The sequence below is a fragment of the Pleurodeles waltl genome, chromosome 11 (assembly GCF_031143425.1).
Source record: "Pleurodeles waltl isolate 20211129_DDA chromosome 11, aPleWal1.hap1.20221129, whole genome shotgun sequence".
Lineage (NCBI taxonomy): Eukaryota > Metazoa > Chordata > Amphibia > Caudata > Salamandridae > Pleurodeles > Pleurodeles waltl.
In genome coordinates, this window is record NC_090450.1 from 248,625,111 (window position 1) to 248,651,294 (window position 26,184).

At 42.8% G+C, this 26,184-nt stretch overlaps 1 protein-coding gene across 2 annotated transcripts in view; it reads left to right on the forward strand.

Annotated features, from left to right (window-relative positions):
• NYAP2 (neuronal tyrosine-phosphorylated phosphoinositide-3-kinase adaptor 2) overlaps positions 1 to 26,184 on the forward strand; it is a 1,263,566-nt gene that overhangs the window by 490,215 nt on the left and 747,167 nt on the right. For both annotated transcript variants that reach the window (XM_069213494.1, XM_069213495.1), the window contains one exon: positions 22,668 to 22,969. In XM_069213494.1, coding sequence (XP_069069595.1) covers positions 22,668 to 22,969 — 302 coding nt within the window. The remainder of the gene's footprint in view (positions 1 to 22,667; positions 22,970 to 26,184) is intronic.

Genomic DNA, 26,184 nt, shown 5'->3' on the forward strand with positions numbered 1-26,184 from the left:
TTTGAGGTTTGCTGAGGATTCTGGGTAAGAAAACACTGGGGGATCCACACAAGTCACACCTCCCTGGACTCCCTCGGGTGTCTAGTTTTCAGACATGTCTTGGTTTGGTAGGTTTCCCTGTATGGCTACTGATCCCAGGACCAAAAACGCAAGTCCCCCCCCACAAAAACAGGAAGTTTTGTATTTGATAATTTTGATGTGTCCAGGTTGTGTTTGTTTTTTGGGGCATTTCCTTTCTCAGGCACTAGGCCCACCCACACAAGTTAGGTATCATTTTTATCGGGAGACTTCGGGGAATGCTGGGTGGAAGGAAATTGGTGGCTTCTCTCAGATTTCAGAACTTTCTGTCACCAAAATGTGAGGAAAAGTGTTGTTTGGGTCAAATTTTGAGGTTTGCAAAGGATTCTTGGTAGCAGAACCTGGTGAGAGCACCACATTCACCCCATCCTGTATTCCCCTAGGCATCCAGTTTTCTAAAATGCACAGGTTTGGCAGGTTTCCCTAGATGCCAGCTGAGCTAGAGGCCAAAATCCACAGCTAGGCACATCAGTTTTCAAGGTAAAAATGTGATGTGTCCATGTTGCTTTCCTGTCGCAGGCGTTAGGCCTACCCACACAAGTAAGGTACCATTTGTATCGAGAGACGTGAGCGAACACAGAATAGCAGAAGAAGTGTTATTGCCCCTTGCCCTTCTCTACATTTTTTCCTTCCAAATGTAAAACAGTGTAAAAAAGATGCCTATTTGAGAAATGCCCTGTAATTCACATGCTAGTATCGGAACCCCAGAATTCAGAGATGTGCAAAAAAACACTGCTTCTCAAAACCTTATCTTGTGCCCATTTTAAAAAATCTGACTTTGCAGGAAAAAATGACAGAGTAAAACGTGGAGAGAAATGGCTGTTTTTTTCACCTCAATTTCAATGTTTTTTTATTTTAGCTGTTATTTTTTGTAGGAAAACCTTGTAGGATCTACACAAATGACCCCTTGCTGAGTTCAGAATTTTGCCTACTTTTGAGAAGTGCTTAGCTTTCCGAGATCCAGCATTGGTTTCATACCCATTTATGTCACTAACTGAAAGGAGGCTAAAAGCACAAAAAATAGTAAAAATGGGGTATGTCCCAGTAAAATGCCAAAATTATGTTGAAAAATGTGGTTTTCTGATTCAAGTCTGCCTGTTCGTGAAAGCTGGGAAGCCGGTGATTTTAGCACCTCAAACGCTTTGTTGATGCCATTTTCAGGGGAAAAAACACAAGCCTTCTTCTGCATCCCTTTTCCCCCCCCCAAAAAAACTAAATTTTTGCTGTATTATGGATAATTTCTTGGTTTCCTTCAGGGGAACCCACAAACTCTGGGTACCTCTAGAATCCCTAGGATATTGGAAAAAAGCACGCAAATTTGGCTTGGGTAGCTTATGTGGACAAAATGTTATGAGGGCCTAAGCGCAAACTGCCCCAAATAGCCAAAAAAAGGCCTGGCACCTGAGGGGGAAAAGGCCTGGCAGCGAAGGGGTTAATGCATGTTTTGTTTGTGTCTGGCATGGAAACTCATAATGGTTAGCATTGATGCAGGAATCAGTATTTCTGGTCCCTATATCTCCATCCTCAATGTCCAGCAGACGGAATACGGTGCCCTGAAAAGTACTTTCTTTTCTAGCTTAACATTTACATAATCCAATACAGTTTTCTCGGTTTGACATAATGCTGATTTAACTACATTACCCCAAATCCTATTTTCAGTTGAAAAAAGGTCTCAGAAATTCCAACAGCATGCAATTTTGTTGTGCATCTAATTGCATTATTATATGACATTCACCTATACAGATGTAAAATAAACTGGACAAATATCACAACATTGAGGATAATGGATATACGTTTTAAAGTTTGCAGGGCAGGGAAAAAAAAAACTTAAATGCAATCAATTGAATTAAAGTCTACCAAAGACAATGTCAGGAAAATTAGTAAAAATTAAACACATTTTCATAGGCTTAATTTAACGGAGGGAGGTAATTAACAAAATGATGGAATTTCTGCCTGCACCACCAGTTGTCCAGCTGCCCAATTGTGAGGCTTATTTACAAGCCCTGTGCGCCGTTGGTGAATCACTTTTTTGTGATGAACTGGCAGCACATAGTGCAGGCCCATATCGACAAGGCCGTGCAAAGCCACTTTGCGTGGCTTTTCATAGCCTTGTAGATATGATGTAAGGCAATTCAGCACAAATCGCTAGATTGCCTTACACTGCATCAGGGAAGTGTTTCATGGGGGTTGAAGTGGGTTTTCCCATGTAACACCCATGGGTTTTGACACATTCTGAGATTTACAAGAATCTGTAAACCTGGGAATGCGTCAAAATATGACGCCTCCCCAGGGGAGGAGGAACTAGGAGAAATATCTTTATGTCTCCTTGTTTTTCCACTTTCTAAGTGTGCTGCATACTGTAGCACACATAGAAAGAAGAACAAGTCTCCATGTATTGTTTTTGTGCAGGAAGATGTCACCGCTAGGCAGCCAATTGTGCACCAGCACGAATGTTAGGGGACAGAAATGCACCATGTCCTGTAGATATAATGCATTTCTGCCCTTTTCCTGTGGCACAGAGCTGCACATCAAGGTCACTTGCTGCGTTGCCCTGCACCATGGGGCTTGTACATAAGCCCCTTAGTGTTACACAGGTGCTAGAGTTGCAGCTGCATGAGACTTCAACAGCCCAGACACCCACTCTGCCAAAGGGTGGAATTAACTTCACCACACACACAGTGAAGGACAAAGCTCACCAGTGTGAGGTGACCAGACTGCCCCTGTGCCTGGCAGCTTTAATTCTGTGAATGATAGCCAAGGCAATTGAAGCAACTTTTCTTGGAAAGAAAGGGCTGCCCTACATAATATTTTTTGAAAATTAATGCTGCATATTGGGGACGCCAGGTATCTGGTAACTGACTATGTACACTACATTTGATAGTGTAAATTCCAACACCATTGATAGGCATTTATTAAAATTTGAGGAGCAGATACAGCCACTAAGGTGGTGTAACCACCCGCTCTCTCTATGGGTAATTTTCTTCAACTGTCTTAAATAGGGTAGAAATCCCAGAACTGGAAAAAAGCCCAGACCATCCTTCAGTCATACAGCCTTTCATGTCCATCACACCCCAGCACCAGGTTAAAGAAGTTGAAAATGGCCACATTCAGACCAAACAGGTCTTCTGTCACCCTTGAAGTATTTCCCTTAGCAATTAGAGCCTTTCTAAGAGCAATACTTCATATTGGGATTAACCTAGAGAATGTATCCGTGCATTGATCCGGAGCCTCAGATTTGCTATTCAGGAGTTCTCTGTGAGCTCCAGGCTCTAGCTCCAAGTAGCACAAAACGGCTTCCGATGACTGAAGACCAATTGAAGAACATTGATGAGACAGAGCTTTCGCTTCACCAGTACTAATCTGCCAGAGTTTCTAGAGCTTGGATTTACTCTGCAGATACTGCTGAAGGCCTGTGCACAACATGAACATGGATGGCATTTTTGACTCTTTTGCTGGACAGTTTAATAGAGTTCATAAAACCTCTGTGTGTGATAAATGATTTTCTGTACTTGGTGAAGTGACTAGACACCCCTCTGTCCCCCATTGCCATGTCTTTCAGAATGTTCAAATATAGCTCAATTAAGCTGTACATTGTCATGCAAAGGAGATGAAAAGTGTTCATACAGCCATCACATGTGTCCAAACTCTCTGTAGTATCTGGTTAAATGAAAATTCTTCCAACTGATTTTTATCTTCCGGTGGTATACACATATCTCTGGCTCCAAGCACCACATATCTAAGTAACAGTTTCCCCACCTGCAGTAATTCATTTCTGTCCAGGGTGCTGGAGCTGCCTTTGGCCTTCTGAATGAAACCAGTGTTGTGTAGCATGGTGTAGCACTGTGTGCTGCCCTACAGAGCAGCAGAACAATGACTTGGCACCCTCTGAAAAGATTTGGAGCTTATAGGAACCCATTATGAACTGCATTCAGCTTCCACTTTGCCACAGGTACTTCCGTGACTGATGGAGGCAGGAGAACATGGTGGATACAGGAAGCAAGAGAATTACAAAACTAACCATCACAAGGATGGACCGTAGGCTCTCACTATAGTAGGCAGAGGCTGACTTGACTATATAAAATGGATGAAAGGGCTGAGGCATGTTCAGTTCCCTTTAAGGTGAGCACATGCCACTGGCTCTGCTTTGACCACTCAAAGCCGGTAAAGTAATGAGTTATTTGGGAAATCATGAATGGCATAAATGTACACCATCATGCAGACAATATCCAATATTACATCACAATATCCAAACAAGGTAACATTGAGGCATTGAAAACATTCTTGGGGAAACTCAAGTGTTGGATGGACAAATTATCTCTCAAATTAAACCCCGGTAAAATTGACTTCCTACTTCTTTACATACTCACAAACCCGCCTCCAGTGCAAGTCTGGCCTTGTACCCTAAAAGACAGAGGACTCTCTCCAACTTTGGTCAACATAGCACAATCCTTGGGTTTCAAAATAGAATTAAAAATTCCACATCTGCATACATTGCTAAACTGGCAATAGCATCACAATGTCAGATCCATCTTCCTAAGAAACTGTAACCATATATCCCACAGGAAGATTTTGCATCTATGATAGAGGCACAGGCAATCTCTAATTTAGACATAAAGGTCGAAATTTATACTTTTTAGAGCTGCATTTGCGTAATTTTTTTACGCAAAGTGGCTGAAACTTACAAAATCCAATTATATTGTGTAAGTTTACGCCGTTTTTGCGTCAAAAAATGACGCAAATGCGGCGCTAAAAAAGTATAAATATGGGCCATAATGCCTTACTTATGCATAAAAAGCAATCTCACTTGTATCTGCACAGAAACTCAGAGTGGCAAAAATCAGACCACATCATTGCTACCCTGAGAGATACCCACTGGCTGCTGTTAGAAGGCAGAATCCAATTCATATCAAGAGTATAAAAGTGACACATAAAGCCATTCAGGTGGATGTGCCAGCTACCTAAAAGACAAATGGCTTACATTGAGAGGTGAAAGAAACACCAGTAATAATTCTCATATAATGTTAGAGATCCCGAAATTAAATCAGACCAAGACTGAGCCGAGCCTTCTCGTGATTATCGTAGTCTTGCAGTTGAAATGAATGAATCCCTACTTTCTTGCAGAAAAACCTGGAGGCCTTCCTATTCAAGATGGCTCTAAAGGCGTACATTTTTAAACCTATGTCTTCACCTTCTTGAATCTCTCACTCATTCTTCTCTCCCTACAGTTTGCTCTTGATTTCCTTTATATCAACGTAGTTGGTCATCATATATTGTTTTTCATTGTATTTTCTATTATATGTAAAGCACTCTTTTACCCACGTGGCTAGATCTGCGCTACGTAAATATAGCTAATAGATAAAATAAGACTCTAGCTTCCAGAGAGTGTAGTTAGCCTCTTTGTGGGAGAATATGCCATCAAGTTAGAAAACTGGGGATGCGCTATGGAGTCAGAGAGATTAATCCATTTAAAAGGTGCAAACCCTGCAGTATACCGAATCATAGGGATTGTGCTCACTAAATTGCTTATGAACATGTATTAAACCCATTTACTGATTCAGTAATAGGTTACTGAATTGCTAAATTAGTTTAGAAATGCATTATGAATTGCTAGTTGAAAGGGGGGTGTTTATGGTGTCCTTTCCAAATAGCAAATTATTATACAATATATCAGTGTTTTGTGCCCGAAACCTGGCAGCAAAACATTGGAAAGTTACCCATTCCCAAATTAGAGTGGTAAACCATTCACAAAGGAGAAGGGCTCTCAGGTGAACATTCTCCTTTTTGAATGTAAAAAAGAAAGTTTATTTGGGAGTGGGCTATGGTGCAGGGGACCTCAACTCTTCAACTTTTTTAAAGTATTTTTTTTTCTTAAAAATATACCTGTTCTTTTCAGAAAAATCGGCTGCTTACAAAAACATACTTTATTCAAATGTGATCAAAGACACGGTGGACTGCTGATCACAAGAGGCCAGCGTCCCTGGGCTGGCATCCAATCGTAGTGAATTACAATTTACTACCTACCTCATGAATACTGCTGAAATAGGTCAGATTGCGACACACTATGATTTGGAATAATGTGAACTAACCTATTAGTACACTGGTCAGTTCGCAAACTTCCACACTGATCGCAAAAAAGGCTGGCCTCAAAATTGGAACCAGTAGTTTGCCATCAGTGTTTGAAACATCTGGACCTAAGTTCGCTTACCATCTGAAAAATGGGAGTATTTAGAAATGAACCAACTGCAGGTATATCTGCATATCATTCATATAGACATATGACACATAATATAACAGAAACAGGGCTTCATCATCAGTTGCTGTGACCTCATTGAGGTGTTTGCTTGCTCATTTTACCCCCTTCTTTTCAAGCTGTAGTTAATGCTAAACAGCCTTCTGATGCCTGCTGGTGCTAATAAACCTAAGAAATGCATTTTGTGCATATTGAAGTTTGTTGTGGTTTGTATACCAGTATGTACATTTTATAGTTTATCGACTGGTAAATTACCTTAACCCCTTCAGTACGCCCGCACTACCTCCCTGGTGCGGGTCACGACCAGTGGCCGACACCAGGGAGGGTGTTAATAAATCCTCGGGTGTGTCGCACCCGAGGATTTAATTTTTTTCACCCCGGGAGACACGGAAGCTTCCGTGTCTCCCCCCGCCCCCCACCCGCCCCTTTGTGACGTCAGCGCGCCGCGAGGCCTTCAAGGCCTTCCTGAAAGTGTTTCCTGGCCCCCGGTCGCAGCTGTGCTGCGATCGGGGGCCAGGAAACACTTTCAGGTTTCCTGGCCCCCCGATCGCAGCACAGCTGCGATCGGGGGGCCAGGAAACACTTTCAAAAGGCCTTGTGAGAAAGGGGAGACTCTTCCCTTTCTTACGAGGCCTTCTGAAACTGTTTCCTGGCCCCCGACAACACTTTCAGCTGTGCTGCAATTGGGGGCCAGGAAACAGTTTCAGAAGGCCTCGTAAGAAAGGGGAGAGTCTCCCCTTTCTTACGAGGCCTTCTGAAAGTGTTTCCTGGCCCCTGATCGCAGCTGTGCTGCGATCCGGGGCCAGGAAACACCACTAGACGCAAGGGATTTCACTTGGGGGGATCGGCCCCCTCGGAAAACGGGCCAGCCCCCACCCGGGGGCATATATTTTTTTTTAAAAAGGTAGGTGCCCCCTGGAGGGGGGGGGCGCAATCGCGCCCCCACAGGGGATTTATTTTTATTTTTTAAGTAATAATAAAAAATAAAAAAAAGGACAGGGGGTCGCCCGTGGGCAGGGCGACCCCCTGTGGGGGCAATATTTTTTTTAGATGCTGTAGGGTTTCCCTGGGGGCCATTTTGGCCCCCAAGGAAACCATACAACAACTAAAAAAAATAGATCTATATATAGATCTATATATATAGATATATCTATGTAGATATATCTATGTACATGGATATATCTATAGATATATCTATGTAGATAGATAGATATATATAGAGATAGATCTATATATATCAATCAATCAATCAAAGATTTATAAAGCGAGCTACTCACCCGTGAGGGTCTCAAGGCGCTGGGGGGTGCGGGGGGAGGGAAAGGGGCTGGGAGGTTCACTGTTCGAAAAACCAGGTTTTGAGGCCCTTCCTGAAAAGAAGTAGGTTTTGGGTCTTGCGAAGGTGGGTTGGGAGGGCGTTCCAGGTTTTGGGTGCAAGGTAGGAGAAGGATCTGCCCCCGGTGGTGGTGTGATTGATGTGGGGGACAGAGGCGAGAGAGAGGTCAGCTGAGCGGAGGGTTCGTGTGGGGGTGTGGAAGGTGACTCTCGTTGAGGTAGGCAGGGCCTGTGTTGTGGAGTGATTTGTGTGCGAGGATGAGGATCTTGAAGGTGATCCTTTTGTCAATGGGGAGCCAGTGGAGGGATTTGAGGTGTGGAGAGATGTGTTTGTGTCGGGGGAGGTCGAGGATGAGTCGTGCCGCTGAGTTCTGGATGCGTGTAGTTTGCGTTTGAGTTTTAGAGTGGTGCCGGCGTAGAGGGCGTTTCCGTAATCAAGTCTGCTGCTGATGAGTGCGTGAGTGACAGTTTTTCTGGTCTCTGTGGGGATCCATTTGAATGTTTTTTTTAGTATACGGAGTGTGTTGAAGCATGAGGAGGTGAGAGCTTTGATTTGTTGGGTCATCGAGAGGGAGGAGTCTAGGATGATGCCGAGGTTGCGTGCTTGGTTGGCGGGGGTGGGTACAGGGCCTAGCGTGGTGGGCCACCATGAGGGGTCCCAGGTGTTTTTGTGTGGGCCAAAGAGTATTATTTTGGTTTTGCTTGAGTTGAGTTTCAGGTGGTTGGCTGTCATATATATATCACTTTTGTCAATATGTGTGTGGTTTCCCTGGGGGGAAAAGGGTCAGACTTGTCTAGTGGCAGTTTTAGTGCCATAAAGAAGCGCAGAAGGTTTATATGCCTACTGCAAAGAGCAAATCTGTATTTTATGTAAATAGCTGAGTACATTAGTAAAGTCAGCCATTACCTGCGCTATAATACCAATGAAATGTATGTGCGGGGTGGAGGGCGGCTATGGAGAGATGAAGGGCACTTTTGCTGGGTGGTAATGAGGGAATCCGAGGAGGAGGGAGTGGGAGCACCAATAATGATTGTTGGACTGGGCGCAGGAGGTGCTAAAGACTGTGACGAATGGTATGTGACAAGGTGTTTTTTGAGTGTCTTGAAAGAACGTGCTGATTGAGGGAAGAAGCGCAGGTAAGGTGGCCTCTACTGTTGCATGTATCTCACACACACCATCGATTTTGTGACTGTCTACGTAGGCAAGTGTTTTAGAGCAACAGTTTAGCCAATAGCAGAGATGGCATCTTGATGGATGACTGCTGCCTGCACTCGGGTTATAGAGGACCGCTCTGACATAGGATCAGAGACTGAGACATCAGATACTGAGACAGCATCTGAGGGATAGGACAATGGTGCAGACTCTGGGAGTGATTTTTCAGTCGGAGGAGTCCCATTCGATAACTCCTCTTCCAGTACATTATGAGGGAGGTGATGAGGACAGTCCTGCTGTCCCTTCGCAAGCTGTTTGTGCAACTGGGTAATAGTGGGTTAGCCCAACCCAGAGAGCAGGTGAATGCGGCGGCAAGCAGAGAGAGAGAGAGTGCTCTCTTGGGAGCTCCCCAATTTAGTTCAGCCCCAAATTCCACCGCCCAAATCGTATTGTGGAGACATCAAAATTATCTATGGCAAAACAAACTGGTTTTGTAAGGCAGGCACCTGTGTTTTTGGTCCTGGGTTCGGCGGCCATATAGAGAAACACACTAAACCCAAACATTTCTGGAAACTAGACATTCGGGGGAGTCCACAGAGGTGTGACTTGTGTGGATTCCCCAAAGTTTTCTTACCCAGAATACCCTGCAAAGCTGAAATGTTGAATAAAAACTCTATTTTTCTCGCATTTCTGTCACACAAACTACAGGAATATGCTGGGATCCACAAAATTCCTACCACCCAGTGACTCCTCACCTGTCCTGATAAAAACACTACCCCACTTGAGTGCCTACACCTAGTGCCTGCGTCAGGAATGGATCACCCCAGAGTCAACAGCTGCCTCATGTAAGGACCAACATTGACCGTTGTATGATCTATTCCTGTCGCGGGCACCAGGCCTACCCACACAAGTGAGGTATCATTTTTATCGGGAGACTTGGGGGAACACTGGGTGGAAGGAAATTTGTGGCTCCTCTCAGATTTCAGAACTTTCTGTCACTGAAATGTGAGGAAAACGTGTTTTTTTAGCCACGTTTTGAGGTTTGCAAAGGATTCTGGGTAACAGAACCTGGTCAGAGCCCCACAAGTCACCCCATCTTGGATTCTCCTAGGTCTCTAGTTTTCAAAAATGCACAGGTTTGGTAGGTTTCCCTATGTGCCGGCTGAGCTGTAGGCCAAAATCTACAGGTAGGCACTTTGCAAAAAACAGCTCTGTATTCTGTCAAAAAATGTGATGTGTCCACGTTGTGTTTTGGGGCATTTCCTGTCGCGGGCGCTAGGCCTACCCACACAAGTGAGGTATCATTTTTATCGGGAGACTTGGGGGAACGCTGGGTGGAAGGAAATTTGTGGCTCCTCTCAGATTTCAGAACTTTCTGTCACTGAAATGTGAGGAAAACGTGTTTTTTTAGCCACGTTTTGACGTTTGCAAAGGATTTAGGGTAACAGAACCTGGTCAGAGCCCCAAAAGTCACGCCCATCTTGGATTCCCCTAGGTCTCTAGTTTTCAAAAATGCACAGGTTTGGTAGGTTTCCCTATGTGCCGGCTGAGCTATAGGCCAAAATCTACAGGTAGGCACTTTGCAAAAAACAGCTCTGTATTCTGGCAAAAAATTTGATGTGTCCACGTTGTGTTTTGGGGCATTTCCTGTCGCGGGCGCTAGGCCTACCCACACAAGTGAGGTATAATTTTTATCGGGAGACTTGGGGGAACGCTGGGTGGAAGGAAATTTGTGGCTCCTCTCAGATTCCAGAACTTTCTGTCACCGAAATGAGAGGAAAACGTGTTTTTTTAGCCACGTTTTGAGGTTTGCAAAGGATTCTAGGTAACAGAACCTGGTCAGAGCCCCACAAGTCACCCCATCTTGGATTCCCCTATGTCTCTAGTTTAAAAAAATGCATAGGGTTGGTAGGTTTCCCCAGGTGCCGGCTGAGCTAGAGGCCAAAATCCACAGCTAGGCACTTTGCAAAAAACAGCTCAGTTTTCTGTCAAAAAAATGGGATGTGTCCACGTTGTGTTTTGGGGCATTTCCTGTCGCGGGCGCTAGGCCTACCCACACAAGTGAGGTATCATTTTTATCGGGAGACTTGGGGGAACAGAGAATAGCAAAACAAGTGTTATTGCCCCTTATCTTTCTCTATATTTTTTCCTTCCAAATATAAGAGAATGTGTAAAAAAGACGTCTATTTGAGAAATGCCCTGCAATTCACATGCTAGTATGGGCACCCCGGAATTCAGAGATGTGCAAATAACCACTGCTCCTCAAAACCTTATCTTGAGCCCATTTTGGAAATGCAAAGGTTTTCTCGATGCCTATTTTTCACTCTTCATATTTCAGCAAATGAATTGCTGTTTACCCAGTATAGAATGAAAACCAACTGCAGGGTGCAGCTCATTTATTTGCTCTGGGTACCTAGGTTTCTTGATGAACCTACAAGCCCTTTATATCCCCGCAACTAGAAGAGTCCAGCAGGCAAAACGGTATATTGCTTTCAGAAATATGACATAGCAGGAAAAAGTTACAGAGTAAAACATAAAGAAAAATGGCTGTTGTTTTCAGCTCAATTTCAATATTTGTTTATTTCAGCTGTTATTTTCTGTAGGAAAACCTTGTAGGATCTACACAGATGACCCCTTGCTGAATTCAGAATTTTGTCTAGTTTTCAGAAATGTTTAGCTTTCCGGGATCCAGCATTGGTTTCACACCCATTCCTGTCACTAACTGGAAGGAGGCTGAAAGCACCAAAAATAGTAAAAATGAGGTATGTCCCAGTAAAATGCCAAATTTGTGTTGAAAAATGTGTTTTTCTGATTCAATTCTTTCCGTTCCTGAAAGAAGGAAAGATAGTGATTTCAGCACCAGAAACCCTTTGTTGATGGCATTTTCAGGGGAAAAACCACAAGCCTTCTTCGGCAGCCCTTTTTCCCATTTTTTTTGAAAAAACTAAATTTTCACTGTATTTTGGCTATTTTCTTGGTCTCCTCCAGGGGAAACCACAAACTCTGGGTACCATTAGAATCCCTAGGATGTTGGAAAAAAAGGACGCAAATTTGGCGTGGATAGCTTATGTGGACAAAAAGTTATGAAGGCCTAAGCGCGAACTACCCCAAATAGCCAAAAAAGGGCTCAGCACTGGGGGGGGGGAAAAGGCCCAGCAGCTAAGAGGTTAAGGGTCTCATTGATGTTAATGAATAGAAGCAGAAAATGAAATATCTGTGAAAAGCTAAATTGGCAAGGAAGGAGCCCTTGAATGCATTACATCTGAAAGAAATAAAAAGCAATACCCATGGCTGTAAAAAAAATGCCAAGCCTGGAAGATCTAGGAAAGGCACAAAGATGTGTGCTATAAATGTTTACTATTGATTACTCTGTAGGCAATGTAATCTTCAAAGAACAATACTCCTTTCGCTTTATGGCTTTCAGCAATGAAATCTTTATCGAACATCGTTGCATCCCATGAGCCAATTGTTTTGTCGATACAGTTTTTGGCTAAAGTGCTTGCTTCAAATACCATCCACAATGCATTTGGATTTCTTGCCTCTTCTCATACTGTGCCATTTTGTAATGTATCGCCAAGTAAAAACATTTTTTCTTCTACAGAAGTGCCTCATTTCAGCCTCACCAAATATAGGTAGTTTTGGGTTTTTTCACACCCTCTTTAGTCTCCTACTCAACCTTGCTTTGTATTTTTTTTAAGTTGTCTGGCCTTAAACACCATCACCCCACCATCCCACAGACATGCTTGCCAGAAGTACATACCATTGATTACATGGATGAACAGGTCTTAGCTAAAGGATAGTGCAAAGTAACAAACACCTGGAAAATAGTCAAAGCACTGCCATGGGGATGTTCCTGTATTCCCTGGCGGTTTAGCTGGAACCTTGGGCCTGGGAAATCATGAATTTCCGAGACCTGGGGGTCCCAAACGATGCTCATAATCCCAACAATTCTATTCCTTTGGGTGCATAAACAACCCCAGATGAAATGCAAATCCCGGTGATCCCCTTGACAAAAACAAAATACTTTTATGTCTATAATTTGTGGGATGTCATTGTCTAATCTCCTAGTCACAATTAGATATTCATTTTTTTCTTAATTGCTCCAAGAGTGGACTACTTTGTGAGTCAGTTTTTATTTTATCTACGAATATCACAGGAGGTATATTAAGAGCTTTCTCACTTTCCAAATCAGCCAAAACTCTTACTTCCTGGTCAGACACTTTTGCATTCAGATCACCTACCAGACCTACAGTTTTTTAAGTTTTTGGGCTTTAGCAATACGTGATATGAAAGCAAATTAAGATTTACCCAGATGTGAATAGGTTGATCCAGGGGAAATATACATATTTACTAAAAAGGAAGAAGATAGCTTCCAACTCTTTTTCAAATGTGCTCCATATCTTTACACATTGTAACAATTTTGAGGTATAACAGTGAAAGCTATAGGACCAGGCAATTTTATTAGACAATAAATTTGCAATCCCCGGACACGCATGACTCCTATTAGAGGGGACTGCTGGACAGCTTAACGCATAAAAGTTATTACCTTGATAATCATTAATAGATCATGTTTCCTGGATACAAATTATTCAGCATTGAGACTAACCAGCAGATCTAATAGATTCCTAGCATGGAAAAAGCCTGCAATGTACCAGGATATCACTCCCACGCCAGTGTTATCTATGATAATGTAGGTAGTACCCCAGGAGGCGATTGTTATTAGGGCTCCACGAGCCCGTCGCAATGGCTGGTGTCATCATCACTCTGCATCTTTCTGTCATTAATCTGATGAAATATAGAAACTTGCCTTGCCCCGTGTCCCACTGAAACTACTGTCTTTCCTTCCTGGCCCCATGGAGCAATATTTGGGAAATGTCGTTCAACTGAACCACCATAATGCTCCCAGCTTTTATGATAAAACTACAAGTTGTTTGAAAGCCTTTTCTCATAGGAACACACTACAATATCAATGTCTGACAAAGAAAATAACTGCAATTTTGTAAACGTAATTGAGCAACTATTTTTGAAGGAAATTAAACTCTTGTTCCTGTACCCTGAGCTGAATCTAAAATGTGAATTAGCTTTATATCACTACCATAGATCATCTTCAAAGCTTCAATATCAGACAGATAATTCAAAATAAATTATCTGCTCGCTGGCAATACTTGATTATCAAAAAACAAAACAAAAATCTAGTATGGATGAGCAGCTGAAGTATTCGTAATTTTCAACTCACGCAAACAGTTAGAGTTTTCCGTTCTTAGAACATTGGTGAACATCATGGCTTGGGAATTAGGGGAGTACAGGACAGCAAACAACAAAACTTGCAGAGCTCAGTGGGCCTGTCTTCGATGGGGGAGATACTTCCTCGTGGTTCTTCTCAACAGATGGAACAATTGGATTAATAATTGCAGGGGCAAATCAGAATTACATTCATTCACAACTGCCTGGACAACTTCTGAGTCCGTGGCTGGGAAGAAGCACAATCCTTTTGCACACTTATTCTTTATCATTTGTCTTTTTTGATGAATTTTTGAAAAATGTGTACTGTTGTTTTCAAATATAGGTCCTTTCTTAGTTTGCTTTTTGCCTTTCCCCTGAACAATTGTGAGTGCAGAAGGCAGCCCATATTGAACTGCAAGTGTGGTAGGTGACAGCTCCACCCCCACCCAACTTGTCAGGGTGGCTCATCCTGCCGGTTTCCGGTCCCTCTTTGTAACACTGTTTGGGAGGCAACACCGACAGACAAAAATCTCCCCTGCTTGGTAATTAACAATATTTTTAACCTCTGATAGGCACCCTGCCTATAGAAAAAGGCTTATTCTTTTTTGTTAGACCCTCATCCACTTTAGCAGTGGCTTGCTTTATCATTGGACTCATCCTGGTCCCTATAAACCAGGATGGGCTCGACTATATTTTAGGGAGCACTTTAGATATTCGAAACTGGGGTCCTCAAAAGATAATAAAATTACCTCAAACCAAGCAAGGAATCCCTTTATTAGTGGTTGTTTGTGTAAGTTTAAAAATTATAATGAAAGAAAGAAGGGGTTAAGCTATAATGGTCCTTCAGCCCTAATTGCTGGTGGAAATGTTTCAACCCTATAACAGATAGCCCATTGGGTCCAGGGCTATCATCAGGACAAACACACTGGCCCAGAAATTATTTTGCAACATTCAAACACATGCATCCTAATCGAGAATACAAGGTGAGATATTACTTGTCTACTGATTGCCATTTTCACACTGGACTCTTGTGTTTGGGAAAAAAGCAAATTCAGATTGTTATGGAGGGGGTGTTACAATCAATATTCATTTATACTCAACATGTGGTACCTAGTTGAGGTACACATATGCATTTGTGATTAATGTCACAAGACATCAGTGCTGACATATCATTCTGATATACATGCAATCATACACTTGACATTTATTTGTTAAAACGGTGTCTGGTTATCGTGAAGTGGCTCATGGCACTCTAACAGTGCGATTTCCTCATAACCGCAAACCATACTTTATGAAACTGGTGCCCCACCTTTTTTAGATGGGTAGGTCATATTACACAGAACACTCCTCCTATTAGGTAATCCTATATTGCTACTTGGGAACGGTGGCATGCCCATGTCATCATAAACTGAGCGAGAATTTGACATTGTCACAGAGAAAGAGGAACAATTTTTAAGGATTCACAAAGGCCAACTATACCTAGTCATGTGACTGAGGACATGGGCTGCAGGCACCAAATGGTTAGAAGAAGAAAATGACAACTTTCTAAACCTGGCATTTTCAGAATTGTGACTCAAAATCTGACTTTACCATTAAAAAGGATTTTAAAATGCTATTGCCTAGAGACCAAACATCACATTTCTACCTGTAACCAAGCAAAAGCTATCATTTATTAAATGTAATAAGGTACCCCAATGTTTTCCTGGGAGAGGTAGGACTTGCAGTAGTGAAAAACACTTTTTTTCATGATGAGGACAACTACCCTATCACAAGCAGATGCATCTAACACCAAGAATGCCACCCTTCTGTTGTCCCTCCCACCAGACAGGCCTCCATCACAATGTGCCTCTTGTTGACACCACAGTATCCTGCTGGAGGGTTAGGACCTGCTTGGCAGGCCTGAATGGACTTTTCGTATGACATTGGGGGTACACTTTAAAGGGGGAAACAGAATGCCAGAACAAATTGTCTGTATACACCGCCTGGTTGATGAAAGCTCAGCTTTTCCCTACCAGACTTCTGAGACTGGATTTTAGTGCTAGATTTAGGAGGACATGCGGATTAGATTAGTACACTACTAACACACAACCCCAGGCCCTCAGAACCCAAGTTTAATGTGGACGAAGAAATGAGCCATCTTGAAAATGCCCAAAGTAGGTGAAACTTGGGCAAGATTTGCATGGGAATCTTTACCCCATTGATTTGAGTGCCCCAGGGCTCATACCTACCCACTAGCTTGTGCCAGGAATAAATGTGGAATCTCCAGGCACCCACTTCAGAACACTCTTGGACTTGTGGAAGATCAGAAGAGGATTGAACCTGTGCCTAGGTCCTGTTCTACTGGACCATTGACTATCATTTGCACTTTGTGCTTCTTGGCACTATTGCTAGTTAAAATGTTAAAAACTCATAACTCTGGTTTACCTAATTGGATTTTTGTTATTTTGGTTTAATTTTGTTTATTCAATGTTGCGCTATTGTTTAATTTGTTTGAAGATTTTTATTGTGTTGTATTTCAAATGTATTTCTGTTTATAGTACTGCAGAAATAATTTACATATTACCTCTATGATATGTCTGTCCACTCTGTATCATAACTACCATGGGTTGAGTTCAGGTTTATTTAGTGACTATTATGGTTCATCCTGACAAGTCTGTGATTATTACTCCAGGTGGGTACAAATAACTAATAACAAGATTTCTTATATCCATCATAGCATGAGATTGTATACCAGTTTGTGAAGTGGTGAAGATGTTACCACACAGACCTCATCTTCTGACTCTTTTTCATAACAATCTTTGAAGGTGCAGTGCAATACTGCTAATGCAGTCTGTTCACAGCAAGGGGTCTACTCCCATACTACATATTGTTGTAGCCTAAGGTGTTGAAGATGTTACTTCAATGTGGAATTTTCTTTCTAAGATAGCTGGGGCAACACAGACAAGGTCTACTTTTACCAAACACTTTCCCTGGTGAAATGTCGGATTAAGTGGCTTTGCCAATGCTTGTTTAAATATGTTTTTGCCGAAACGGCATTAGCCTGCTGTGAATAGTCAAATTAAGAGTGCAGCTTATTAATTGCTAGAGAGCACCTATAAGAGCGCCTGCTGATTATCATTTACTGTAAGTAAAAATGAATGTGCAAATTACCTGAGTCCAAAGTTCATGTTATGTATAGCTGCATTTATTATTCCAGGAAAATTGGTGTGTTTTTCCTAAAACAAAATATGAAATTATTAATGAATGTTGTGACAAACCATTCAACACCATTGAATCTGAACAGTTATAAACTCCATGTCATATTTAGGAGAGATCCAGAGTTCTACCAAACTTCTCATCTACCAAACTGGTCATTTAATCCCATGACAAGTTAATACATCAGTGGACACAATGACTGACCTCACCTATTTGGCACTGAAGGGATCATGTGAAAGTCTAACTTTCCCAAAGCCTTTGAGGATTACCAACGCTCCATAAATCATGCTAGACCGGTGAGAACCTTTGTTAACATTTCTAACCTGAGAAACTTTTCCCACCATCCTCAAAACCTTGTGCATCAGTCCGATTATCAGGAAGATAAACCTTGGCCCAGCAGACCCAGCTCACTACCTAATATTGAGCAAAGTTCCTTTCTTAGGAAAACTGATCGAAAGATCTCCTTTACTCAGAACTTCATCTTCATGGAAGAGAACACTGCTCTCTTATCAATGGGATACACAAATGCAAATGGAATCTAATGAGGGACACTTCACTTCCTACTTTGAAGACTTAGGAGTATCCAAACTGCAGCACCATGACACCTCCGACCATGTGTCCCTATGATCACATAAGCCTCACCAGATACGTGCCTCTAAACATCCGTAGCTTGGTGCTCCTCCATTAAGCACAGTGAGCTTTTTGTGACACTGATACAAATGCCAACAGAGAAAAACTTTGAAAGCACTTTCACATAAGAAGAAGCCTTTGCTCCAGACTGGTATCCCAGAAACTGCCCTGCCCTATAAAATTCGGGCAGAACATCAAGTTTGAGACAGGCAAAAGCATGAAATATACATGACTACCTAGAATTCAGAAAAGTGGAAAGACGTGGCTCTTTCCCAACATTTGATACAGAATGGTATCTATCCAAAAGCCACTAATAATGCCTTCAAGAACAAGTGATGGATGGAATGCTGAACAATGTCAAACATTCACCCCCAGTACAGAGATCTGGGCCTAAATCCATTGTTTTATTGCTGCCCATGCCATTCCAGTTTGGACCCAGCCATATGCAAATCAGTCTTGACGCTGTTCCACACGGGAAGAGTCCAGCCCGAACTGCCAGGCCAGGTCTTCCCTGGACTGGAAACAAGCATCCTGGGACCAGTTTCGGGATTTCAACCCTCATCAACCAGGCTAGCTTGAATCCAGTGGCATGGGATGCACGGGACCCACGTCTGGGCATACCCTTCCCACATAGGCCGACAAATGCAAAAAGAACAAGTGATGGACGGAATGCTGAACAATGTCAAACGTTCATCCCCAGTACAGAGATCTGGGCCTAAATCCATTGTTTTGTTGCTGCCCATGCCATTACAGTTTGGACCCAGCCATATGGAAATCAGTCTTGACCCTGTTCCCCACGGGAAGAGTCCATCCCGAACTGCCAGGCCAGGTCTTCCCCGGACTGGAAACAAGCATCCGGGACCGGTTTTGGGGTTTCACCCCTCATCAGCCAGGCTAGCTTGATTCCAGTGGCATGGGTAGCACGGGACCCACGTCTGGGCATACCTTCCCACTTAGGGCGACAAATGCAAAAAGAACAAGTGATGGACGGAATAATGCCTTAAGCATGGATGTCCCAACAGATAATGCAAGATCAGATCCCCCCCGAGAACCAAAAACAATCCCCCACATAAAATGTTAAGCATAATCATTTGTTCAGCTATATATGGTTTCCCTCCAATCAACGCCATGCATAAGTGCAGCTATGTGCTTGTAGCGACATAAGATCAAGTGGTTGCTCATCATAGGTGATACCAAAAGGCTCCCTAGTTTGCCCTCCTGCAAAGCACACCCCTTCCAACTTTTAACAATGCTATACAGGCATACCATTTCTCACATCTCACACTTCTCTCTCCATTACATGTTCTAGCACAGCTACATTTGATAGAACATGAGCACCAATACAACCATCATGCAAGACACCAAAATACTTCCTAAATAGCTTACATTCAAACTGTCATTAATTTGCATCTACACACAGCCTATGGAGTAGCAGGCTACCCATTCACTTAAAGTCCTTCTTCACTCATTCAGGTACATTGAGTACTATATAATGTAACGACAATACAAGGTAAATGAAATGAGATTAGTGACTTGGCACAAATTTTCTATTAATTTGTTTGACTGTAAATATCCTGCCTCTAACAGCAGTCATCCATGTTTTAAATATTATATCCTCCAATTACTATCATTATTCATGCTTTCTCAAAGAAGAAGGCATTACTTAATCCACTGCTGGTACCCTGTTCACCTATACTATTCTCCTAGTGCCTCATCTGTGTTATGCAAATGTATGATGATGCTATTGATGAACAGCAGCAGATGGTCTACCTCCCTTAACCTGCTGAGCTGAGGGTAAGTGACCTCAGCTCAATGGGCGTAACTCTGATTTGTCAAAGAAAGAACTTACTCTATCGGTTTATATAGCGTATGTGTGTTTACCTGTGGTTGTAACATTGTACTTAATGTATGCCTGATCTTGTTTATTCTTTACAATATGGGTTGTTATGGATGGTCTTTTTTAATGAAAAGTACACACTGCTTTGGGTGCCAATACTCTATTGTTTTATGATTACTTTTGAAGAATCAAGTACCTTTCATTAAAGATTATAATATATAATAAATGTTTACACGTTAGTCGGTAGTGCCTTACTAGGATTTAGAGCTAAATTTGCATGGCTTGTCACATAGCCATGCTGTGGAAACCAAGTGTAGCGCATCACCCTCCACTTAAGCAAATAATGGAGAACAGAGAATATAGACACCTCCACTTAGGTATATGTTTTGCCTGAGAAAATACTGTGAAAGATGTCATTGACGATTACTAGGAAACAAATAAAGATGTCCATTGTTTTCTTCTGGACACAAAGCTGTGACACGGTGCTATCTGAATAGAATCAGTACTCAAGCTGCACCTGATTTATTTAGAAGGAATTGAGAGTAAGACAATTGTCTAAACTGTGTGAAACTACCACAATCTCATCCTTCCTCTCGGGCCAGCAATATGCTCCAATCCTCTGCACCTCTTCATGTCCTACCCGTCCGATGTGTAGACAGAATCAATTACATAAATTTTAGTATTTGTTAGATTGGGAAATCAAGCCCATTGCGGAGTCTGTGAATCAGTAATCGAAATCTTGTGTTGACATTTCAAAAGTATGAAAGGAAGACTCTACCACTAAAGGTAATGAGGGTGGAATCTTGGGGCCTTTAGCCCCTCATGGAGTTCTAAACAACTCTTACCATGGCATTGTTCTCTTGGTTCTGGGTCCACTATAGGGAAATTATCGAAGTAAAAGGCACTCCATCTCTTGCCGCCCTGACTGGAGTCACCTTCAAAGTGTCACTCCAGGGAGAGGTGCAGTCTACCCTGAATATTTTAATGTAACCTCTCAGGGATTGGCCTAGCAGAATTAGGTCACATGAACTCAGCAACATCATGCATATATAATTAAAACACAGGATAAATGTTTTTACTGAATACAACTGCAGTGAAGCTGCAAGAAAACTTTGGGGCAGATTTATCAATATGTCATGCAATGCAGCAAGACACCTTGCTGTGTGGCTTTGCATGAATAGGAGAGGGCAGAAATGTGCTATATTTAACATTATATGGCAAACTCCTGTCCTCTCCTTCCACTGGAACCCTTTTGGCTGCATAGCACCAAAGCAGGCACCCTTGCGACATGGTGCAAGGTTGCCTGCGTTGCTGGCAGGATTGGTTTTGTGCACGAAGGAACATCTTCCTGCACAAAACAATCCTCTGAGGCTTTTTCCTCTTTCTATGTGTGTGGTAGAATGCAGCGCCTGTAGACAGAGGAAAAATGAGGAGGAATAAAGATTTTTCTCCTTGTTACGCCTCCCCCGGTAAGCCATAGCATTTTGATGCATCCCAGGTCTCCCACTCATGGTAAAACTGGGAATGTGCCAAAGTCCATGGCTACCTGTATCAGAAACCCCACACTCCACCAATGGAACACCTCCCTTCTGCAGACTAACTCAATGGAGTGACTTCAGCTGCCATGTGCTACTCACCGCAGGGTCATGCAAAGTGGCCTTGAGTGGCTTGGTAAAGTGTTTTAGTGTTGCATTGCCATTGCCTTACATTGCGTGATGCAAGAGCAAGGCAAAATGTTGATTAAAATGGCCCTGCATGTAGGACAGACATAGAAAAGATCTCTGAAAGCACATAGTTACAGAGTCCTAGACATGCATCTATGCTAATAGTAATGTATCAAAATAATTAAATATCTTCAGTTCTGAGATCCGTAGCTATCATTGGTGCAGCAGGCAGGTGGGACTGGATCCCAAAACTCTGACGGGCCCACTGAACAGTAGGAGTCAAAAGGGCCATTTTCCTTGCTTGCACCCCAAGCAATGGCATCGTTGCTACTCCTGCAGAGTCGTAATATCTAGCATTTGGTCACTACTTTGAAGAGATTCTCGTATCCTAACAGCCCCGCAGCACAAGACAATTATGTGACATTGGGAAAAATAAATTAACGAAAGCACACGTCACTAAAAGCATAAGAGTAGTAAAAGTGAAATCATGAGCCCATAGACTCCCTTCCGCCTCGGAAAGGTCACAGGAAGTGACACTGCTCCCTTTCAGCTAATCAAAAGGCCATTTCTATGTTTTTCTGTAATTAATTCTATTCAAGTTCTGTGTCTACTGCAATGACTGATAACAGGCACAAGAAGTCAGCCCATAAAATGAGCAAAAATGTAAGAGACATACAATCAGGTCACTAGAAATAGCAAAATGTGTTTAACTTAGAGGAAACGCCTTTAGCTAGCAGAAGCATTACTCTCTTTATCACAAATAGATGTCCCTGCCTTTGTTTTTCCAGACTGAATGCAAATGCATCAACTTAGAAAACACTTTGAGTAATATGTATGTGGGAGTTCCAGAATTAATTAGTGTTTGTTTCAAAATCAGAGTCTAGCCCCCAAATTTCTCCAAAAGATTTGTTTTATTCTTGTTTTTGTTTTAACTTCATAGATTCAGTTCTCATTTGACATTTCAGTTCAACTCAAGATCCAGCACGTGTTTCGCAAAATATTTTCTTAACCAGAAATGTTAAAAGCAATTTAAATGTGACATAACTGAAAAAAAGTGTATGCTTTTATTTAGAGTAGTACTAGACAAGCTCGTTTTCCGACGTGAATTAATTTTTACTAACATTTTCTTAAATCCTTCAATATTGTTTACAATCTGGAAGTGTGTGTTTCAAGAAAATGTGTTTAAATTAAAACATTCGACACAGTGACAGACTGACTAAATATTTTAAAAGGTTGCAATTTTTATTTTGGAAGGTATCTGTGACTATCAACTAATTTATGGTTTGTGTTGCTTTCTTTCTACAGCCTAGGTGGAGAAGGGCCAACAGGACACGACGGAAGCTACGTGGGCAAGCATTTCCGCATGGGATTTATGACAATGCCAGCCCCTCAAGATCGACTGCCGCATCCCTGCTCTGGTGGCTTCTCCGTGAGATCGCAGTCTCTCCATTCTGTTGGAGGTGCTGAGGACGACAGCAGTGGTTGTTCCCGCAAACAACCACCACCAAAGCCGAAGCGAGACCCCAACACCAAACTCAGTATTTCTTCTGAGACGGTTAACTATGGAACTCTAGGCAAGAGTGGACGATTTCCAGACCGGGCAGAAGGTAAATTGATATTTTACAGTTGGAATGTTGATCCGTCCAGTCTCCATTAAGTTGTTATCCTCTTTGAGAACATCCAAAGAAGCGAACAGGGCCAATTTTACTTATTGAAAATTGACGGAGAGGTCAGGGTTGTCGGTTGCAATTTTTCTTCAGCTTTTACGTCTGGCAGAGGTGTCTTTCTAAGTTTCTCTACAGTGAGAATAACACTTACACTTTAGACTCTGATGTTCCTATTACAATTCGAGAGATTAATTACGATATGCCTGTAACTCCTGTTACCATACATATCAATTATCAGAGATACAGGACGAGCACCAACCAATGCAACTATAACTAGGTAAATGTATTCTGGTCAAACTTGCCGTGAGGTCTGTCACATTTAGGGCCGTATTTATACTCTGGTTGCGCCGAATTTGCGTCGTTTTTTTCGATGCAAATTCGACGCTAAACTAACGCCAACTAACGCCATATTTATACTATGGCGTTAGACGCTTCGGGCGCCAAAGTGCCCAGAGTGTGCGTCATTTTTTAGCGTGAACCCCTTCCTTGCGTTAATGATATGCAAGGGAGGCGTTCCCGTCTTAAAAAATGACTCCCAGGCCTTTACGTGGTATTTATACTCCCGGGCAAAAATGACGCCCGGGAGTGGGCGTGGCCAAAAACGGCGCATTTGCGCCGCTTTTTAACGCCTGGGTCAGGCATGGCGTTAAGGGACAAGTGGGCTCAAAATGAGCCCAGAGTGCCCTCCCCTGCCCCCAGGGACCCCCCCTGCCACCCTTGGCCACCCCAGGAGGACACCCAAGGACGGAGGGACCCATCCCATGGACATTAAGGTAAGTTCAGGTAAGTTTTTATTTTTTATTTTTTGTGGCATAGGGGGGCATGATTTGTGCCCCCCTACATGCCACTATGCCCAATGTCCAGAATGACAGAAGTCCCCTGGGCATGGCCATTGGGCAAGGGGGCATGACTCCTATCTTTACAATGATAGGAGTCATGTTGATGGGGGATGGGCGTCGAAAAAAAAATGGCGCAAGTCGAGTTACGACGATTTTTTCGACGTAACCTGACTTGCCCCATTTTAAGACGCCCATACGCCATTTTCCCCCTACGCCGGCGCTGTCTGGTGTACGTGGTTTTTTTCCACGCAAACCAGGCAGCGCCGGTCTGCTTGCGCCGGCTAACGCCATTCCATAAATACGGCGCCCGCATGGCGCTTCAGAATGGCGTTAGACGGCGCAAACATTTTTGACGCTAAACTGCGTTAGCGCAGTTTAGCGTCAAAAAGTATAAATATGGGCCTTAGTATTTTGCACAAACTAAGCAGTTCCACACGTTATTCACAATTTCCTGAAAGTTACTTGGGATTACCCTTTTTAGGCATTGGCTATTGTATTGGTGTGTGTCTGGAAGCATACCCACAGAACAATGTTTCAACTTCAAAGAGTGAAAACCTATGCACCTTACCTCGTTGTTGGCTTTAAAAGACCACATCACATCTCCAATGCACTAATATGGCTGCAAGGCTCTCAGTCAAAGAGGTAAATGTATTAAAAAATAGTGCAACAATGCTCCTGCCAATGTTGCTGTGCTCTGTTGTACTAGGGGGTGATAGCAGCACAGACCATATTAGTTAAATATGGGCTACTGCTGCCGCTCTCTCTGTTCACTGGTGCACAAAAAGGCTGCCAAGTGCCACACACAGCCCTTGGCATGCTAGTGCAAAGGTGTCAGCTTGATATCTGGCTTGAGTTTTGTACTGGAAGGATACCCTTTCAGGAAAAAATCCTGTGCTTAGACAAATTTCAAAAGATTTCAAACACTGAATGTGGTTTTGAACAGTGAGGTGCAATATGTGAAATGTTAGGTGAAACACCTTTCTTCTACTTAACGCTTGTCTAAAGATTGTGTTATTTGTTATGCAGAGAAAGGTCTATTAATCCTTGTATTTCTGGGTTTGGGTCGAAATCCATGGAAGGAGGGGAGGTGGCGCTGCATGTAAAAAACAGTGCTGCCACCTCGACCACACAAAAAATAGCCCAGAGCTGCACACTTTGGTGGCTGTGCCGTCCGCTGCTGCTGTTGTTCGGGAGAGCCTGTCGCTGCTGTTCCCCTGTTTGCTGCCCTGCTCTGCCATGGTGCTAGGTGGGGTGAAGAAAAGAAACAGGAAGGACAGAAGAAATACAGACGTTAAGGGAAAAATAAACAAAAATACAAAAAGTCATGAAAAACACAAAAATAATGAAATAAAACATAAAAATACACAGGCACAAAAACAAACACTGATACAATAAATAAAAATTAAAGTTAGATTAATTAGGAGGGTAGAGGATTGAAAAGATGAGAAAAGGATTCAAAATATTTAAATAAAAAAAAAAAACAGACCCATCATCATGAACAGAGTAAAAAAACAAGATGGCCATACCTATGCGAACCGCGTGATGCTGTTTGCATGCGATTTTGAAAGTGAGGACATACTGTTCATTGCATGTGACCTAAAACTCAATTCGAGTGGGGCCGATGGGGAAACTCCACCTGCCCGCGGAACTCCGTGAAGCACAGATTTGTAACTGCTCTGCAAACTCCACTCAGGCCCACTGGAGGCCTGCACAGTGGCCCAGCTCAAGGGATTCTGCCAGAAAAGAGTGGTGTTCCACAAGGAAGTGCCAAGAAGGCAGAGCATTAGAAATCACTGAGACCATGGGCAGAAGTTCACCCAGAAGTAGAAGTGGATGATGAGGAATCTGTCTGAGGATGGATAAGAGCAAGTCCTGACATAGGATCCTGTCATGTAGCCTACAGAGGGGGAAAGAAATATTTTCCCAGAACTAAAATTCCTGTCTAGAGCAGGCAGCAGTCTGCCTTGAAGGAGCCTGTCTGCAGAGGAGCTAATGGACAGGAGGGAGGAGAGGAAACCTTGGCTAGAGCTTGCCAAAATGGAGAAAGATAAGGTGCAGATCCTTGCTAAGCTTGAAAAGGAGCAAGTTATTGAGGAGAAGAGGCTGGCTGTGGAGCAAAGGAAGATGGCACATGAGCTAATCATCAGAGAGCTGGATATTGGAGCCCTCCAAGTGGGGTCCAGACACAACAGCAATGGTGGCAGCATACCTGCAGTGTCCACTGGTGAGTCCAGAGTCAAGATACCCAAAGATGTGCTGCACAGTTACACGGTGGAGGGGGACATAGACAAATGGTTTTCAGCCTAGAAGTAGCTC